The sequence below is a fragment of the Electrona antarctica genome (assembly GCF_951216825.1).
Source record: "Electrona antarctica genome assembly, chromosome: 12".
NCBI classification, from domain to species: domain Eukaryota; kingdom Metazoa; phylum Chordata; class Actinopteri; order Myctophiformes; family Myctophidae; genus Electrona; species Electrona antarctica.
The window spans coordinates 22,060,041-22,079,044 of NC_136793.1; the positions used below are offsets into that span (position 1 = coordinate 22,060,041).

The following is a 19,004-nucleotide window of genomic DNA, read 5'->3' on the forward strand; positions in this document are numbered from 1 at the left end:
CGAACAGGTTCAGATAATAGTCTTGTGGAGCTCCTACTCATTCATCTATGTGCTGTCCTGCAGCTCTTTGTAGGCCACCGTTCGGTATTGTCACCATGGCCACGTAGGGCTTGGGCCAGGTCAACTTTCTATTGATGAGGTTCTGATTATAGAACATCTGTACATTCTCTATTAGTTCTTGAAGGAAGGCAAAGGTGGAGGAGCCGCTATGTGTGAAGGGCCAGGTTACTTAGTTGCAATACATAGCTATGGAAGCTGATTCCCAGGTCTACCACTCTCCGGGGTTTTACGTTTTGATCTTGTTGAGGACGAGGGTATCACTCATGCTCGTGACCACTTGACCAAAGGAGTAGAATTAATGAATTTCTTTATTTTTGTTTCCATTGAGTCAGATTTGGACGGGCCTCGTGTGGCACACTCATGTTATCAACTTCATCCATATTGTCTAATGCCAACTCTATGACCTCACGATTCTTTGCTTGCAGAAGATCTTCGTGCAGAGTGTTGATATAACTGAATAAACTGTCTATATTGTCAACTGCCTTGCTATAAATTTCCCAGTACCTTAGGTACGTCTGTAAAGTGTTCTCATTCGATTCCACAACATTCATGGACAACTGCTGGACATGATTCTTCAGAAACCCCTTTGTCTGTGTGTATAATTTCTCTGGGTATGCATCACACAAATCGTAAATGTCATGGATGCTGTCATTCCATGCAACTCTCTCCACATTATCAAGCATCAGAACCGCCTTGATTGTTGTCTGTAGCCTTTTCCATGTTTCATCGAAATCCACTGTCCGTGGTCTCAAGGACATTGTATGCCTATCTTTTACTGGAATATAATTCACTTTGTAGCCTCCGCTGTCACTGCTGGTGTTTCCTACTTTGCTCCCTCCACTCTCTTACGTACTACTAACAATCTAGGGCAGCGCACCATGCCTTATAGCCTACACACCAACCAGCAGTGACGTATGTTCTCTATACATCACAGGTAAGGAACATCAGAGCAGCATAATGAATATCACACCCCATTTTGGGGGGAAATTACTGAAAGACAATGAAGAGAACAAACACACACACACACACACACACACACACACACACACACACACACAGAGATCCTCTTCTAGACATATTGCTACTAAAGTCTATCGGGAAGAAACCATCTAACTCCAAAACGTAATTTTTAAAAACTTTACTACTTTTCATTGGTTCAACTAGACCGGTGCCCGGCTGTAGAGCACCAAGTCAGTAACGATGGAAGTTCGAGATCCATGCCCCACCGGCTATGCGATACCTGTTGTACCCGTGTCAGAGTACCCGTTCCACCCATCTGTCTGTGTCCCTTTTATGCCCATATATGGAGATTTCTGGAGTTCTATCAGAGGAAGCCTGTCCTGGATGGGGTATCCGGACGTCTAAACAAACTCTGTGGTGTCAGAACAGGCCAGCTCCATATATGGAGCTCTGTCCAGAGCCCGGGCAGAGGCCTTTTGTGGCGGTTCTGGACAACCGCAGGTCCAACCGACTCGACACCGGGCACTGCACTCCCTGTGGTGTGGAACGCATGTCGATTGAGGTCAGTGGGGCGAACGGTTATCTAGTTATGTGCATTACAGCCGTACATAGACGGGGTGCATTTGTAGATAGAATTTCTTTTAACCAACACTCGTCTCCTTTACATGGTTCGGTTTGACCATAATAATTAAACAAGTAAATGCCATTCAAAGAAACCCTTTAATATGAGTCTTATGAAGACCAAATCAGACATACAGGGTTGTAGTATCGTGATAACAAGATCAGAGCAAATTGACGGCAAATAGTATCATTCAAATTGTTCAATTACATACATTTCAAATACAAAAAACAACTTTTGTGGTATATGTTGAAAAATGGCCACCATTTTTGTAACTTCGCTAACCAATGATTCACTGTTCGATTCTCATTGAAACCAGGAATAATGACTATGGTTAACTTTACAATAAATGGATAAATATAAGGCAATGCTTACAGTGGTCACAGATGACAAAACTGGGATAAAAAAAAAAAAAAGCTCTTTTAAAAGAGAAGGACACTTTTCTGTTAACCATTCACCCTGGTGCCCCAATTTGGGCATGTATAGGTGAAATAAAGATGCGTAGTGAGTCATTCTTTATTTCCATGTCCTTTGAATATACGTTGTTCTCGTCTTACTCCCTCATATAGGAGGCCAACCTTTGGCCACTTCCTGGTGCATGGCTTCAGGTAGCCACTGGCAGTATGTAGACAAGAGGACTGAAAGATAGGTTTAAGAACACGAGAAAAACCACACACACACACACACACACACACACACACACACACACACACACACACACACACACACACACACACACACACACACACACACACACACACACACACACACACACACACACACACACACACACACACACACACACACACACACACACACACACACACACACACACACACACACACACACACACGTTAGGTGGTGCACAGATTAATCAAAAGCATAAAATAAAGCACTTCAACATAATGCAAATGCTCACATTTGTCGTTTTTCATCCAGGCGGACAGCATAGCATCTCTACAGTCAACCCTCTCGGAAACCAGGGCACTTAGTAAAGCCTCTGTCCTGGGCTGCAGTCTGGGAAAGCAACGTTAACAACAATCGTAACAACAGCAAGATAATGTATACAGTACAATCCTGTTCATTTAACTGAGTGTAACAATTTTGCAATGCATGATTTCTTTAACACGTGTTTATTTAGTGATACTTGTAACTTACTTTGCCCATGTCTTCAACATGATGGAGGGGCTTGAGAGTAGGTGCGCACTATGTTTCTTCAATTTAAGACATACCTGCAAAATGTGATAGTTCAAAATGTGGTATACAGTTACAGTATAATCACATACAATTACCATCTCACATCAAAGATTAGGAATATCAGGTACCTGTCCCTCAAGCAGGAACCTTGCAAACAGCTTGTAGCGTTCCAAGCCATCTGGGTAATCCATCTCCACTGCAGGTAGCTGCCAACTCACACGGACTACACAGGATAGATTGCAGAGGACACTTTACAGCCAACAACGTACTGAACGACAACGTACCTACTAAAACAACTCACTAAAATGTTGCCTATTAATCCATTCATTCAGTGACACTTACAAAAGGTGCTTGGACGGTGACATTTGACAGTGCCTGTGGAGGAACAGAGCCATGGAGGCGGGTCCTCCTGTGGAGGGCCGAAGTGGCAGTACTGGGGCAGGAGCTGAGGGACCCACTCTGCTTCTATTGCAGACACACCTGAGAGAGACAGCAGGAAACAGACATAGGTTGGGCAATTAACCAAAAATATATTGAAACTGATATGAAGTCATTACCTGCCAAGGGCGAGTTTGGACAAGTTTTTAGATTTTTATGAATAATGAAAGATCACCGTCTTCACTACCACCTGGTTAGCTCCGTTCTCCGTTGTTAGGCAACGCTCAGCTAGGCTATGGTCGGTCAGCCAAAAGGTTACCCCTCGTCCACTGCCATGTTAACTGAAATCTTAAACCCCATTTATCTCAAATTTCTCAGATTGAGGTTTTTGATCAAAACAGCGATTTTCACAGCTGATAACTAAAGCGCCTCTGCCTTGCGGTTACAAATTAACATTTCAGGTTACTACTACTTAAGCCCGTTTCAGACGGGGAGCGATTGATGCAGTCGTTCTCGTCTGGATCATCGACGCGTCTGCACATGAGGGGCGTGGGCCGCATAGCGTGAAAAAAAGCTGACCACAATCCAGCTCTAGTCGCCCATGAGCGACAATTTCACAGGACCGCGCACACTTGCGTCAACGCCACTCAACTTCTCTGCACATCTAAAATGAATTACCAAGGCGTGGCAGGTGCTTCCCGTCGGAAAAGACCTTTAGTGTGACTTTATTAATGCACCGGCAGTGACGGTGTACTTTACCTTTCATATACATCTTTGTGGTCTCCATGACCTCCTGGTAAACCACAAACTCAGGCAGGGTTTTGAACAAAGCTGAGCTGGGGTGAATGAACACTGGCTCATCCAAAAGAGGTGTCTGAAGAGAGATTTAAGGAAAAAGGTTTAGGAGGGAAATAAACTACAATTTTCTGAGAAAAATATTAGCCCCCGATGTAACTTGCCTTGTACCCGTTCTTCCATTTTGGGTCTAGAATCTCTTCGGCCTGTACCCGCCGGGCAAGATGGTCTCCCAGTCCAGCCAGCACAATCTGCCGTAAGCAGACCACCTGGCTCGCTGTGGGCGGAGTCATCTTTGGGTCCACAAAAACTCCCACCTCTGGACATACTGCGTTCACTACACATAAAATATGAATGCTTATTTGTTGCATGTGTTATATTGGTTATCTCTCTGTGCGTGCGTGTGTGTGCGTGAGTGCGTGCGTGAGTGCGTGTGTGCGTACCTGCATTGGTCAGTTGCCCTCTAAGCCGCCTGATTTCAACCATGGCTTTATACCTTAGGCCATTTTCCTCACAGAACTCAGGTTTGCAGCCAGCAAACTCACATGCACCAACTGCACCTACAGTTGCAGACATATATTTAGATATACACATTAACATACTGTATAAACCCTGCCATAACAACACCATAAGTATGCCAACAACCACTAATGGTAAACAAGTATAGGCGCGCGTGCACACGGCGTCAGCCAGATTACGCCGTTTCCGCTCATATTTTGAGCGTACGGACATTAACAACCATTCCTACGTTACGTGTAGAATTCATTTGAACTTAGCCGTGACTTTGGTCGTACATTCCGCTCATTTCCACGTCAGCTCGGAGGGTGACGTATCAGTGATCAAGGCATACGTACCAGTGATCAAGGCATACGTACCAGTGATCAAGGCATACGTACCAGTGATCAAGGCATACGTACCAGTGATCAAGGCATGCGTATATGTATTTAAAATGCTTTAGTCTTCATGCTGAATCAATTAATAGTCCCCAAACCTCAAAAAAGATGCATGGTTCACAAACATGACGGTCTATCAGGGACTAGCCTCGGAAACCCAGACGTTTTCATGAGACAGACTGACAGTCACTAGGGCTAAATATATAACAAATAGAAGTCCACATTATTGAATGGCATCATCGGCTTGAACTTAAATACATACATTAACTGGAGTTGCATTATAAGAGAGAGTAGCTTATACTTTATAACGTTCAGTCAGTTGACATTGTGAGAGACTCGCCTGTCAAAATAAGCTCATGCGTATTCACAAGTTCATGCTGTGCGATGCATCGCAGAGCACCATGTTCACTGTTGTAAGCTTGGAGATCTGCCCATTTTGCACGCTCTAATATGACGTTTTTCACCCGAGGTAACATATTTCCTGTTGCCTTATATGGCGTGAAATGGCGTGGATGTTCTATTACACCAGGCGATTCGCTTGGGAAAGAGGCGAAATAAGATACACCCGCAATACGCACAAATTAAGCCATTACGCCACCTTTGGTGAATGGCACGTGAGATTGATCGTACGGAATATACACCCTCCTTTACGCACTTCATTTATACCTGGTCGTAAATCTCCTTCCTGAATCTGGCACAGTATGAGTAACCTTACCCAGCATGACCATGAGGTCCCCCAGAAGGAGAGAAGTTCCCTGTCCAGCCCACAGCCTCCTCATCTGGTTCAGACGAGCTCTACGCTGGGCCAATGTGGAATTCTCATCCTCAGATCCTGCAGGTCTGAGGAGGGAGGAATTAGTTTGTTTAAACACTATATACACATTGAAATTATAATGCAGGTCTTCATAATAGTATCACACATATATCAAAGTCAATTCAAATGTTTGAGAAGTGCAATTCAAGTTATCAAACAATTAATTCAAACTTAGTAGATCTAAAACCTTAGCATTCCCCCTCAGCAATGATTTAAATCATTTTTGAGCATAGAGATGAAGTAAGTAATGTAGAAAAATCTGCATTTACCACAGTGCATATCAGCATTTAACCAATTTAAACCTGGTGGCGGCTTTGGGCATTCATTATAGATACACTATGTATTACAACTAGATACAACTAGAAAAGTACGCTCCTCAGAGTGCAGGTCTCTGCCAGGCGAGGTTTCCTACCCAGGGCCCGTAAACTGTTTTCAAAATTCTTTGAAAGTATAAAATAGGGATTAAATGTTTAAATATAAATTAGACATATGAATTTTCGTAAAGACTATGCAGCCCACCTGTCAAGGTCTTCAAAGAGCTCCCTGACAGTCATGGCTGCTACCACAGCAATAACATAGGGCAGGCAATCCTGTTGCTTCCCTAGTGCTAGCATCTTGGCATAGCGCGGTGACACAGGGAACGAAGCCATTGCCCTGCCCAGGGGCGTGATGGGACAGCTCAGCCTCGCTCGCTCCATATCTTTCACACTGTAAATAAAGAGCGGTCAGGCTTAGATCAGTCAGTCTATGGATCGATTATCTCATCACAAAAGAGTAAACGAAAACATTGTCATAATTTAATGTAAATAGGCCAATTGAGCCAGGGGAAGGAGAAATGGGCAAGGAAGAGGGTGAAAGATAAGAGACAGCGAGAGATCAGTGTGATGCAAAGAGTGTCAGTATGAGACAGTGTAACATTTAGGATGAATTAGCCTTAGTTGCGTGCCACTGTCAGGCAGCAAAAATAGCTGATCTACAAGATCACAATGTGATGCACTGCAATGAATTGTGAGCTTGTAGATATTGCTATTTTTGGCGTGCAACTCAGTATAACTAAGAGAATTACTGTACCTCCCAGAGCGAGGCGGTTCTGTAAGAGCTCCCAGAGAGATGAGTATTTGCTCTGCTGCGACCAAGGCCTCTGCTGAGGGAGGCGTGGGGAAGGGGAAATTCACCACCTAAAATTAACATATTAACACACGTTATGAAAATAGGGATATCTTTCAGAAAAATATGCATGTTCAGGTCTGGGTGGGGGCTTTACTGACTTTGTCTATATTCAAGTCCTTCATCAGCAACACCAAGTCCTCCACTGGTCTGCGAGTTATCTCCGCTTCTGAGAACGGACTGAAGTCCCCAAACACTGCAGACGAGTATAACCTATTGAAGCAGTATAGGAATTATTAATACAACTCTAGTTTAGAAAGTAACAAATCCCAATACCTAAAGGTGAGAATGACGACTTACGATTTGAATGCAGTGGAGTAAATGTAAAAGTACAGAAAAAAAAACCTCAACTAAGGTACAAATTAGTAATTGTACTTGGTTACTTTACACTACTAGATTTGAGTTACCCTGGTACTTCCCGTCCTCAAACTAGTGGTTAAAGTGTTTCGGACCTGTAGCAGTGCCCCGGTTCCGTTCGTCCAGCTCTGCCGGCTCGCTGATCAGCTGAGGCCTGCGAGGTCCAGGAGATCTTGAAAGAGGACACCCCAGTCACGCGATCGTAGTAGCGCTTCTTCACACGACCACAGTCGACCACATACTTGATCCCGGGAATTGTCAGCGAGGTCTCTGCCACATTGGTAGCCACCACGCAGAGTCGAGTGCCTGGCGGTGGGGGCCTGAACACCTATAGAAAAGAACCAGACAAAACACACACGCAAAACATTGGATCCATGATGCATCATGATCACAACCGCTATTGGCTTGTTTTTGTACTGATAAGAGAGCAGGGATATAGCATGGACATACCTTTGACTTAGTACATTCAGACAACATTGACATACTGTACATGATGTCACGGAATTCCAAATTGAAACTTGTTTAGTGTGAATATTTGATCATAGTTGTTAATATTAATGTGAAAACGTATCTTTTTCAGATAATCATTTCTTGTCGACATGCTCCAAAGCGGCATCAATGATGCCAACTGAATGTTTGGTGAATAGCTGTGTATTCACCACTGTACACCGCACTGTGATTTCTGTGCCTTCGTTCACAAACATGCACACCTAGCAACAAAGTTCTTGAGAGTCTTAACCATGACAGTATTCATATCAGACACCGTTTCAATAATCTCACCTTAGCCTGCTGCTCCGGGGCCAACAGAGAGTAAAGTGGGAGGACATAGAGAGGAATGGACGGGTCTGCTTTCTCCTCTGCAAAATATCATCATCATTATCATCATCATCATCATCACCATCATTAATATGCAGTCATCTAAAACTGGTCATCTTGGATCTGGGGAAATCAGCTGTCTGACTTACTTGTGTCGTCGGGATCGTCCAGGTCCGACCAATCGTCGTCCTCGTCTCCTATCCCGGCCTGTCTGTCCTCATCCCCTTCGTCCACCGGTAAGGCGGAGTAGTTGTCCAGGTCAATACGGGGCAGAGACTGAAGAGACAGTACAGATAACTCACTAAGAAATCCCTCACACATAAACACTCATAGATACATCATATTGATTTCATACTGTGAAACATACTTAGCAAAAAAGGGTATAATGGAGAGTGTTTAGAATTACGTACAACTGTCTTTTTTCGTTTGGACTTCTTAGACTTCCTCATCTCGTCTGAGGCGATTCCCTCCTCTTCTTCACCTGGTAGGAAACAGACAAAAGGGAAATACAAGCAAGTGGAATGACAGTGAGTGAGGGACTGACAGAGAATTGTGTGAATAAGGCTATGTTGACAATGGTAGCCCAAAACCAGAAAAAAACACATGGAAACAGATTTTTGTGAAGTAGGTGGTTTGAAATGCGGTTAAAATCTAAAGCCTGAACAAAACAAAGCCTAAAGCCCAAACCACACCAAAGGGTCGGGTCAGGACAAAACGTTTTTTACCATAGAAACGTTTTGTCCCGACCCGACCCTTTGGTGTGGTTTGGGCTTAAGAGAGAAAGTGTCTCTGAGAGAGAAAGACTGAGAGAGAGACACAGAGACAGAGAGAGAGAGAGAGAGAGAGAGACACAGAGACAGAGACTGAGGGAGAGAGAGAGAGAGAGAGAGAGAGAGAGAGAGACAGAGAGAGAGACACGGAGACTGAGGCGCCGTACACACTATTGAAACGAAATCGCTCTCTCTGTTCCGGGGGGAGAGGCGGGGTAGAGCAGCTCACAATTCATTTTCAATGGGAGTCACTGGGTTTCACAGAGCAGCCCTGCATGGCTGTGTTCTGCCCCCCCTCTCCCACCGGAACAGAGAGAGCGATTTTGTTTCAATAGTGTGTATGGCGCCTGAGAGACACAGAGACTGAGAGAGAGATACACAGAGACAGAGAGAGAGACTGAGACTGTGTGTGTGAGTGTGAGTCACAGTGTGAGTGTGAGTGTGTGTGTGTGTGTGTGTGGGGTCCTCACCAGTGGCTGTGTTCCCCTTCCTGAAGGGGAAAGATTGCCTCAGTCTTCGACACACAGTGTGAACCTCCGCCTGGCCAGTCAGAAACACCAGGATGCCACCTTAAGAACATACAAGTGCATGCTTCAGTAATAAAAACTTTATACTGTAATCTAGATTACCCGAAAACAACTATTATGTGAAAAGGATAACATGCATATTGTGATACAGTATGTCAGCTAAATATGGTTACCAATGGCATGCCAAATCCCCAGGGGTCTATATGCACCAAATCTCTTTGCCAAAAATAACTGATCTACAAGCTTATAAATAGGGACACTAGGATTCATGTGGTTAAAGTATTCCTTTTTTTTTATTCAAAGAGTATGACATCATAATGCAAGTTTCACAGAAAGAAAATACAACTCTTTGTTTTTATATTTTCTCCCACAACTCCTTTCCCAATCCTCCCCACCCACCCACCATCTTTCCCCACGAGGCCAGACATACACACAACATATATACAGGTATAAAACCAATAGTTTGATTACATAACTAAGATACAAAGAAAGGGATCACATGGTTATGTTCACAGAAATAATTAATAAACAACTTAAAAAGGGGGGTAAAATAAGAGACGGTTAAAGTATTCCTATTCAAACTTAATTTGGGCCTGACACTTTTCCAAAAACTTTTGTTCCTGAATGTCTACGAGACTCTGCATGTGTACCTGGTGGCAGCATGCGGTGGATTTTGCAGATCTTGTGGAAGACCTCTCCGGTGTAGTCCTCTAGCAGGGTGCGTTTGTTAAAGTGGATGCTGACAGGGAACTGGCGGGCCTCAACTTTGATTATGGGCGGAGGTATCTTAAACAGCTTCCCGTTTTCCGTGAAATCTTCCACGCGCAGGGTGGCCGACATGACCAACAGCTTCATGGGCATACCTCTCTGTATGGCACATGACAAGGAACCGTAGATCAAAGGGTGACCCGTAGATTTTGAACTCAAACTTGATATCACCCTCTCTTGGGGAGCATTATTATTCATCATCTCTAGGAATATGCAATGTGGCTCCAGTTTGATTGTTATTTTCTAATCATCTTCGATGGGCTTTAAAAATAGATGAAGAGAAATGTGGGATATTACTAGGGATAATAAGCAGGTGGCTTGCGCACATCCAGTTCTAGGCTGGTGCTGGACAAAGGTAGATACATACAGTGAAGAAGTGGTCCGCACACAGGCTTTGCTCCAACAGTGTTTATTTGTATTAAAACACCATTTTAAAAGTAGGACACAACATCATCACCTGATGAAGGCCGTTCACGGCCGAAACGTTGTACCTCCATTATAACTTAATGTTAATATCACATGAACAGTGAGTTAACAAAGGGGTAGTGTGGTACAGTTGGAGGCCATCGATATTGTCCTTTTCTTTTTGCTGATGTTTGCGTGATCTGCGCAAAAGGACAGTTAACCCATTTTGGGCGGGAACCCCTTTTGGTGTTTTAAACATTATGTTATAATTTAGCTATTGAAAAATAGCAGATCTACAAGCTCATAGCGCGCCACCGAGTGGCGCGCTACGAGCTTGTAGGTCTGCTATTTTTGAAAAATCGTGAAAATATTTATTTCAGAAAACTGGAGGATTTAGAAGGATTTTTTTAAATTTTGAGGTCAGGCCTAAATGGGTCAAATGATAAGGGACAATATCGGTGGCACCCAACTGTAGGGTAGTAGTTAGAGCGATTGCTCTATAATGGAAATGTGTCACAGGTTCAATCCCCACATTAACTAGTGTGAAACAATCCTGTCCTGTCAGAGAGGAACCACGATGAGCGACGATACTTATTATAAGTCACTAGATCATAGTGTCACCTAAATGACTAAGTATTCATGTGAAACGTTACCTTAAGGCTGGGTAGAAGACATAGAGCCAGACAGATTTACGGTATATATATATACTGTAGGTCTGGCCAATATATTTCAGCCATTTGATGTTTTTTGACAACATCAGTATCGGCAATTATTCTCTTCATTTTAACCTCGTTCAAACTGGAGTCACTATTTTGGGTATGTCAATATACAGTTTAGGCAAACATTTAAAGACATTTTAATAGGGCCTGAATGATCTAAAGCTCAATCACAACTTGTCACATCCAATGTATATATTTGCTTGCCTTATTCCTGAGCGGGACGATACGAGACAGCAGGCCAATGAGGATGTCAGTGTACACACTCCTTTCATGTGCTTCATCTATTATTATCACACTGTACTTCTGGAGCAGGAAATCCTACGGGACAAGACAATGTGACTGCATTATGTAGACACAAAGAAACAGAGATCATGTATGTGTAGACAGCAAGGGAAAATGAGTGAGCTACCTTCTGAATCTCCTTCAGTAGGACACCATCAGTCATGAATTTGATCTTGGTGTCACTTGTCACGTTCCCCTCATATCGAATCTGGTATGACACCACCCTGAAGGATAGAGAGTGTGTTCAGATAATACAATAAATAGTCTGGCTCAATATGACTACTTCGTTTCTCAAAGCATGTGCCTGAAGAAATGTGGTTATTGAAAATATAAACAATACAGTGATTTTCCTACTGTGTGGGCAGGTTCATCTCTTTAGCCACTCGGTGGGACATGCTGACAGCTGCCACTCTCCGTGGCTCTGTGACACCTATAATCCCACTGCCACTGGGGGTAGAGAGAGAGGGAGGAAGGGAGAGACAGATCACATGAATGAACTCAACCTGCAAGCTTTATGGAGGGAAAAAAAACATAGTAACATTTTATACCCAATAACCAAGTGGTTAAACAACCTACCACATGTACGCAATGCCCTGATCAACGTGTCCCTGGTTCAGTCCCGTGAGGAAGGACCTATTGCTGAATGTCACCCTTACTCTCTGCATTTCCTATCTTCACTATCGCAGGCTTAAAAAACCCCACCAGCCTACCCCCCAAGAAATAAACATGGACATTATTTTATTTTTTAATTTTACCTGGAGTAACCAGCCTCGTACAGGAACTGGGGAACCTGGGTGGTCTTTCCACTTCCTGTCTCTCCACAGAGGATGACACATGGGTTCTCCCTGATTGCCTCCATGATAACCTGCTCTTCTCCGAGCACGGGCAGCTTCAAACGTGCTTCCTACAACACATGCACATGTACAGAGGGAAACACAGGACCCTGAGCGTTAATGGAACTATGAGAGCAGAGCTATACCGATACATCAGCCTTTTTGATGATATTGGTCTGGTCAATAATGCAGCCAATGTGTCGTTTTCAAAAATAGCAGATCTAAAAGCTCAGCTAAGCGATATCTTACTTGTTTTCTTGTTCATTGTTGTTTCATTTTTAATTAAATGTTCTCAAATAGAATATTTTCAAATTTCAAAATTTTCAAATACTTTTCACAAAATATTGGCAAAAACACACACGTGCAGATTAAAAATCAAACTTGTGTGAAGTGAGGGGCGCTCTTGTCATCAATTCATCATACATCATCCTACCTCACATTCCGTGCTCAGCCAATCAAATCATCACAAAAGTAATTCCTCACTTTTCTGCCCTCACTTTTATCTTCAATATGTACTTTGCTCAGGCAATCAATTCATCGTTATGGGGTGATCAGCTAATCACAAGCCAATGTTTGTGTTCACACAAACCCGGAAAGCTGGGCATAGGAGAGCACCCCTCAATAAAAAGAAAGCACACCTGTATTTCTGGCAGTCTATCAACTGGAATGAACACTGCAGGCTGGCATGGCATTTTGCTGGGGACTTGTTGGTCAGAAACTTCCTTCTTCTCCTCCTTCTGCCAATCGTTTACCACCACCTGTTCCTCTTCCAACCCATCCTGCTTGTCCTTTGTCTCCTGACAAGAGGAAAGCGCTTCCTTAGATTCACAGGCCTCAGTAGAATCATTTACTCCATCTTTGCCGTCAACGTCGTCATCATCAGAGGATGTGTCCAGGTCACTACTCTCTTCTGCCTTCTGTTCTTCTTCATCCTCTTCTTCTGCTATTTCCCATTTTCTTTTCCTGTTAACTCCGCTCAGGCTGCTGATCTTTGTCCCAGACTCTCCGTCTTCATCAGGTTTCCTAGCAATAAACAAATTGTGAGAATTGCTGCAGCGGATACACAAACACACTCGCTGATCATCGTTTCGATCATCAGCCTTCACGTTAGGCGTGTGTGTGCATGTGAAAACCTACGATTTACTCTGGTAAAGCTTGTCTCCCGTGCCCATTTTAGAAGTGGTGTAGAGCAACTTCAGTTCAGACTCTGGAAGCTGTACCTCAGCCAGCTTAGTCAATATATCTGCTCTCTGAAGTGGACAGAGAAGATTACGTTAGGATGCTTTTGTACATCTTATTAGCTCAGTGAGTTGTATCAGCGAGTGCAACTTACATGAGCTTTCTTCTCCTTGACCTCAAGGACCTTCTGCAGCTGTTTTTTCTGCTTATTGGTGAGAGGTCGTTTCTTTGAGACAGGTGTCTCTACACCCTTGGTCTTTTTGGCTTTGGTGGCCGGGAGAACCAGGACATTGCTGGCATCCACACCTTTAAGTTGGTTTCCATCTGTTGAGGGGAACACGTACAGTAGGCTATGTTCAGACTGACAGCCCAAATTAGAATTTTGACGAATTAGATTTGTTTTTAACCTCATGGAAAACTAATCGGATTTGAACCACATTCCAAGCCTAGGTGGTATGAAATGCCATTCACATTATTATTTCTGTTCAGTTTTTGTTTGAGCCAAATATTTTGTGTAGCTTAATTCTGTGTGGGAACTTAAGTGAATGTGATATTGTTTTTGGTGTCTTATAATCTCGTAAGGGATGGTTCTTAACGACAAGACACAAAAATAAAGATTCATTCACATCTGATTTCTAATGATGTTGCTCAATCATTCTGAACACTTGAATGCTGAAGTCTGATTTATATACTTCATTGTACAATGGTGTTGACAAAGTATAAGTTAAGCATTACCACAGAAACCAATGCAAATAAGTTGACAATGTCTGAATACACAAATCCAATCTGGTGTATGGACAGTAATAAGACAGTTAGTCCTAAAGATCGTATTTGATAAACACATCCGTAAACTCAGAAGCAGTGTTTCCAATACCCCCGAAAGACGAGTACATTTTACATTATATAGCACCATAGAAGTGTCTATTTGTACGTCTCTAAATGTTTTTGATGATTTGAACATGGTGGACCCTATTGGAAACAAGTGTAATGCTTAATTGGGTCGTCCACTCACAGTTAACAGCCTTTGTATTGAGTTTGTGCTTGAAATGTACTGTAATTCTGCAAACTGTTAATACATTTTTCAATCAATCAATAAAAAAAAACAAATTACAACATCTAAGACTTTAACACAGTTGGTGTTGTAACTAGATTTAGATTAGATCTAGATTCAACACATTAAAATAGAATCTAGAGTTGCTTGTGGCTATAAGTCTTATTGGTTATTTCTTTGGGGGACAATGTAAGGACCCCCCACGCACGCACGCGCGCACACACACACACACACACACTTGCTCTGCAATACTGATTTTGGTAACCATTGGAGATGGCATAAAAATGCATACATAAAAAACAAACAGGTAGGTATATCTTGTTCTTTAACTCGCTTCCCCACATTCTCCTCTCATTTACCTTCTAATTCGACCACCACGTCTGTCTTCACAGCTTCTATCGGTTGAGCGTCTCCCTGTCTTTGCTGTCTCCCTTTCCAGTTGTGATTCTTCCTCAGTCTCCCCATCTCCTCCAGAAGGCTGTGAAATAATCAGCAGAATTGTACCGGTATGTGCTTTTAGTCTAAGCACATGTCAATGCCATATTGTGGATAACTATAATAAGTTAATAACACAATAAAAACATAATGACGATAGCAAGTCTTGCTATCGTCATTATTATTTTTTATGTAGTTTACATAAAATAAGCAATCACGCTGTGCTGACATAATATGGTAATCGCTACTAACCTTTATAGTTTGATTTTCCAAATAAGTGTATTATCTTCGGATGTGTTGTGACATTTTACAGTTGAAATTGTCGCACATTGGCAAATCTCACGTGTAAACAAAATCTATTCTGTTGGTCCGGGACGTCAAAAAGCCCGTGTTCAACACGTTCTGTCGACGAAAGGTTCCGGCAGTGGAATAGAAGAAATATCCTAAATGCTAAATGATATATATGGTACATTTCATTTGCATAGTTTAGGTTACATTTCTTTTGTTCTTGAAAAGCAACTTGCCTGCTTTTTAACTAAAAGATATGGAACAATATACAACAATACCCCTAGAATGGCTGTGATATTACATGCAAATTTAATATATGTAATATCACATTCCCGGGCTACAATAACAACATATCAAAATGATAAATGCACAAAATGAGAACGAAAAAAGTAAATTAAAAGGATAAATAAAGAAAATGTAACAATACACAAGAAAAAATAGTTGGAGAGTTTTCAGTGGGTCCAGGCAGGGTACATACAGGGTAAGCTAACCTGACTCCGCCAGATGGGGCAGCAGAGAGTACACTGGGTTGCTATGGGTTCCCCCCTCCTGAGGGGGAACCCAGTGTACTCTCTGCTGCCCCATCTGGTGGAGTCAGGTTAGGGTTAAGCATCCATTTACCCATTTTGTTCTAGGCTATTTTATTTGTCTAGTATATATACATTGAAATTGTATGAATGTATTTTCTTCTCCTCTACCCCACCACCACCAATTACACACACATTTGCACTCAACGAACATAATGAAAGTAGTAAGCTGTCAAGCTTTTGGTGTTCCCTTTGACAGGTGGACTATGTACAAATATGGTCATGATATGCACTTTGTTAAGCTTGAGAGCACGAAGAAAGGCTCTAGTAATCAGCTGCCCACACTTGTCCAATTTTTCAACAGTATAGGCGACAGGCGTACTAATCACTTATCTGTTGTGATGGCCAAAATAATTCACCTCATTTCAAATTAAGACAGTACAGAGATTGGATAGACAATTGGATCTTCAATTTAAAATGTAGACATTTAGCCCAAATACCATACTTCAAACCTCAAATATATATAAATAATGTATGTGTTCCTCCAGTCCTTTTGTGATGTCAAATGCCATCTATGTATTCATTTATTTTCAGTTGATGTTTTATTGTTGAAAAGGATCATGTGTGTGTCATTGTGTTGTATGTCAAGTGTCTATGAACTAGGCTATAGTTCATAGCTATAGCTCCCCAAAACGTTTAGGGGACAAAAAGGAAGAAATCATGGTCTCTTTCATTTGCATCTCTTTAATAGTCTACAAAAACATTTTGTACAAAAGACACAACAAAAAGTCACAATATAACAGTTTGTGTTATGTATAAAAGGACGAAATACAGTTCTGCACATTTCGGGTCAACAATATTATGTGGACCTAACTATTAAACATGGTACTGTACATCAAAATATCCTACATTCATAATTATTCTCTATATAATAAATAACAAAATACTGTCTCATTTCTTGTTCTGTCTTTATACAACAGCTGTGAAGACATCACCTATAGGGTCTTTTAAGCTTGGAAAAACATTTTAAATTTTGCAAATGAAAACATAAAACTGTATTTATTCCTTCCCATCAGATTCTGCTGTCCTTCAAGGGCTCGTATTCTGTATCCATCAGATTCTCCCCTGAAATAAAGCTTTCCTCCGTGGTTCTCCTTGCGCCCCTGGACATCCTCTCAAACCTCCTCAGGAACACGATGACGCCCACCAGCAATGCTGCCTGCACCGCCACAAACACAAACAGGCACACCTGGGACGCCAGTGCCAGGTCACAATACCAGTAGTGGCAGGTCTCCTGAATCTCTGCCTCAGTTAAGTAGACCACCAGCCTCCCTCTTAGTCCAGGAGGGGAACTGCAGTTGACGTTGCTGTGTGATGTGTGGTGGCCGTGAGGCTGGCGGAGCAGCAGGGCACGCAAGTACAGCACCCCGCAGTCACACGCCCACGGGTTGCCATGGAGAGAGATGGAGCGTAGAGAGGTGAGGCTATCCAACAGACCGTTAGGGAGGGTGGTCAGCAGGTTGTTGTGGAGGTGGAGCTCTGTCGTGCCAGGTGGGAAATGGGTGGGGAGCGAGGAGCTGGTCAGACTCCTACGGCTGCAGTCCACTTGACCTCCATTGCAGGAACAAGTAGAGGGGCAGGCTGATGACCCTTGTACAGTGACTCTCAACAAGAGGAGCAGACACATGAGTGATAGCCCCATGATCATAACTACTGTAGAGGAGCTGAGAAGAGAAGAGAAGAGAAGAGAAGAGAAGAGGACAGGACAGGACAGGACAGGACAGGACAGGACAGGACAGGACAGGACAGGACAGGACAGGACAGGACAGGACAGGACAGGACAGGACAGGACAGGACAGGACAGGACAGGACAGGACAGGACAGGACAGGATGTGTTAACTGACTGTCAGAACTGATGACAAAGATGATATTCAGAATTGTACGTTTTGTCGTTGCCCAGTACAACTACAGTAATACCGGAATTAGCATACTGTGTGGATGTCACTCATCTAATCTGAAAGTGAATATGGGCACCTTGCCGGAGAGACTGCCAACCGTGTGCAGCTTGTGGAAAAGTAGAGATATTTTACTAAATAAACGTTTTCTGCCAGAACCTTTAAATGAATATGAAACTAGTCCCCAAAATGACTCCAAGTCTTGGGAATTAATTATTGGGTGAGTGCACAAGCAGTGCTACAAGTTTAAATGCAGACAAGGTCAGTCTACTAACCGTGCCTGGATAGGACTGATCTATGGCAATATATTTGGACTGCTTTAAATGTATGTAAGATCACAGAAATTCTAGGGCTATTAACTTGTAAACTGAGAACATTCATCTAATATTCAAACATGTATTCACCGGACAAGTGACTTTTGTGTCCGGACTAGTGTATGGGAAATGTACCTGCCTCAAAAAGTTAATGTCAAGCCCTGAACACATTATCAAAGTTATGCATATTGTCGTACTTTTTTGCAGAAGCAAAGAATGAGACTATAGGAGACACACATACTGTCAGATTAAAACCTCTCCATACTGTGTGTTGCTACATAGTGCACACAGTAGATACAGGAAAGCAATTTGTAGTGGCTCTTAAGCAAGCAAACTAAACTACAGATTACTATATGCAGACATGGGTTGTATAGGTTAAACAAGTTTCTGAGGTCATTAATATTACCTTCAGGGTTAAGAGTCTCCAGGGAAGTGTAAAGGAATCGCTTTTCTCTCTATTGCCTTAAGAGAAACCGTATCAGGCACATACAGTACAGCTGGTTCTCACTGATAAAGACCCCCCCATCTCTCTCTCACTCTCACACACACACACACACACACACACACACACACACACACACACACACACACACACCATCACACCATCACATCCCCACACGTACCCATTACATTTCCCGAAGAAACCGGAAACATTTTGTATAGTGCCACTGTGTCAGCAAGGGCCACATACTACTGTATGATAATAACATCATGTGGCACAGAGAGTGATCGTTTATACCGGATGTATGTGTGTTAATGTTCCAAAAATGGAACATTAACATGGAAAAAATGTCCATTCATGTGTCCAACGTTAATGTATTTGCAGCTTTGGAAAGTACATTTACTAAAATACTGTACTTGAGTACAATATGAGGTACTTACTTAACTTGGGTAT

The 19,004-nt window shown here is 42.6% G+C and overlaps 2 protein-coding genes across 2 annotated transcripts; both read right to left on the reverse strand.

Annotated features, from left to right (window-relative positions):
* Nucleotides 1-1,721: 1,721 nt before the first annotated feature.
* Nucleotides 1,722-15,416, reverse strand: dhx37 (DEAH (Asp-Glu-Ala-His) box polypeptide 37). Its single transcript, XM_079515268.1, has 27 exons — nucleotides 15,278-15,416; nucleotides 14,950-15,068; nucleotides 13,694-13,863; nucleotides 13,498-13,610; nucleotides 12,999-13,383; nucleotides 12,283-12,431; nucleotides 11,882-11,974; nucleotides 11,655-11,751; nucleotides 11,450-11,563; nucleotides 10,004-10,220; nucleotides 9,297-9,395; nucleotides 8,467-8,537; nucleotides 8,206-8,332; nucleotides 8,021-8,097; nucleotides 7,336-7,568; nucleotides 6,985-7,096; nucleotides 6,788-6,894; nucleotides 6,236-6,424; nucleotides 5,618-5,742; nucleotides 4,453-4,569; nucleotides 4,174-4,346; nucleotides 3,974-4,088; nucleotides 3,179-3,316; nucleotides 2,965-3,059; nucleotides 2,798-2,871; nucleotides 2,559-2,656; nucleotides 1,722-2,277 (listed from the first exon to the last, which is right to left on the reverse strand). The coding sequence occupies exons 2-27, from the start codon at nucleotides 15,053-15,055 to the stop codon at nucleotides 2,201-2,203; spliced, it is 3,471 nt and encodes a 1,156-aa protein (XP_079371394.1). The 5' UTR covers nucleotides 15,056-15,068; nucleotides 15,278-15,416; the 3' UTR covers nucleotides 1,722-2,200.
* A 1,163-nt stretch (nucleotides 15,417-16,579) lies between these two features.
* Nucleotides 16,580-18,630, reverse strand: gp1bb (glycoprotein Ib platelet subunit beta). Its single transcript, XM_079515284.1, has 2 exons — nucleotides 18,516-18,630; nucleotides 16,580-17,564 (listed from the first exon to the last, which is right to left on the reverse strand). The coding sequence occupies exon 2, from the start codon at nucleotides 17,546-17,548 to the stop codon at nucleotides 16,913-16,915; it is 636 nt and encodes a 211-aa protein (XP_079371410.1). The 5' UTR covers nucleotides 17,549-17,564; nucleotides 18,516-18,630; the 3' UTR covers nucleotides 16,580-16,912.
* Between the last annotated feature and the right edge of the window lie 374 nt (nucleotides 18,631-19,004).

What these genes read in the sequence shown, in the direction of transcription:
- dhx37 (XM_079515268.1), bottom strand. Translation starts at nt 15,055, where the DNA reads ATGGGGAGACTGAGGAAGAATCACAACTGGAAAGGGAGACAGCAAAGA. An exon ending in TACTGAAGGAGATTCAGAAG is followed by an intron (nt 11,564 to 11,654) that starts GTAGCTCACTCA and finishes CTTGTCCCGTAG; the next exon opens with GATTTCCTGCTCCAGAAGTA. An exon ending in GAACCGGGGCACTGCTACAG is followed by an intron (nt 7,097 to 7,335) that starts GTCCGAAACACT and finishes CTGCTTCAATAG; the next exon opens with GTTATACTCGTCTGCAGTGT.
- gp1bb (XM_079515284.1), bottom strand. Translation starts at nt 17,548, where the DNA reads ATGATCATGGGGCTATCACTCATGTGTCTGCTCCTCTTGTTGAGAGTC.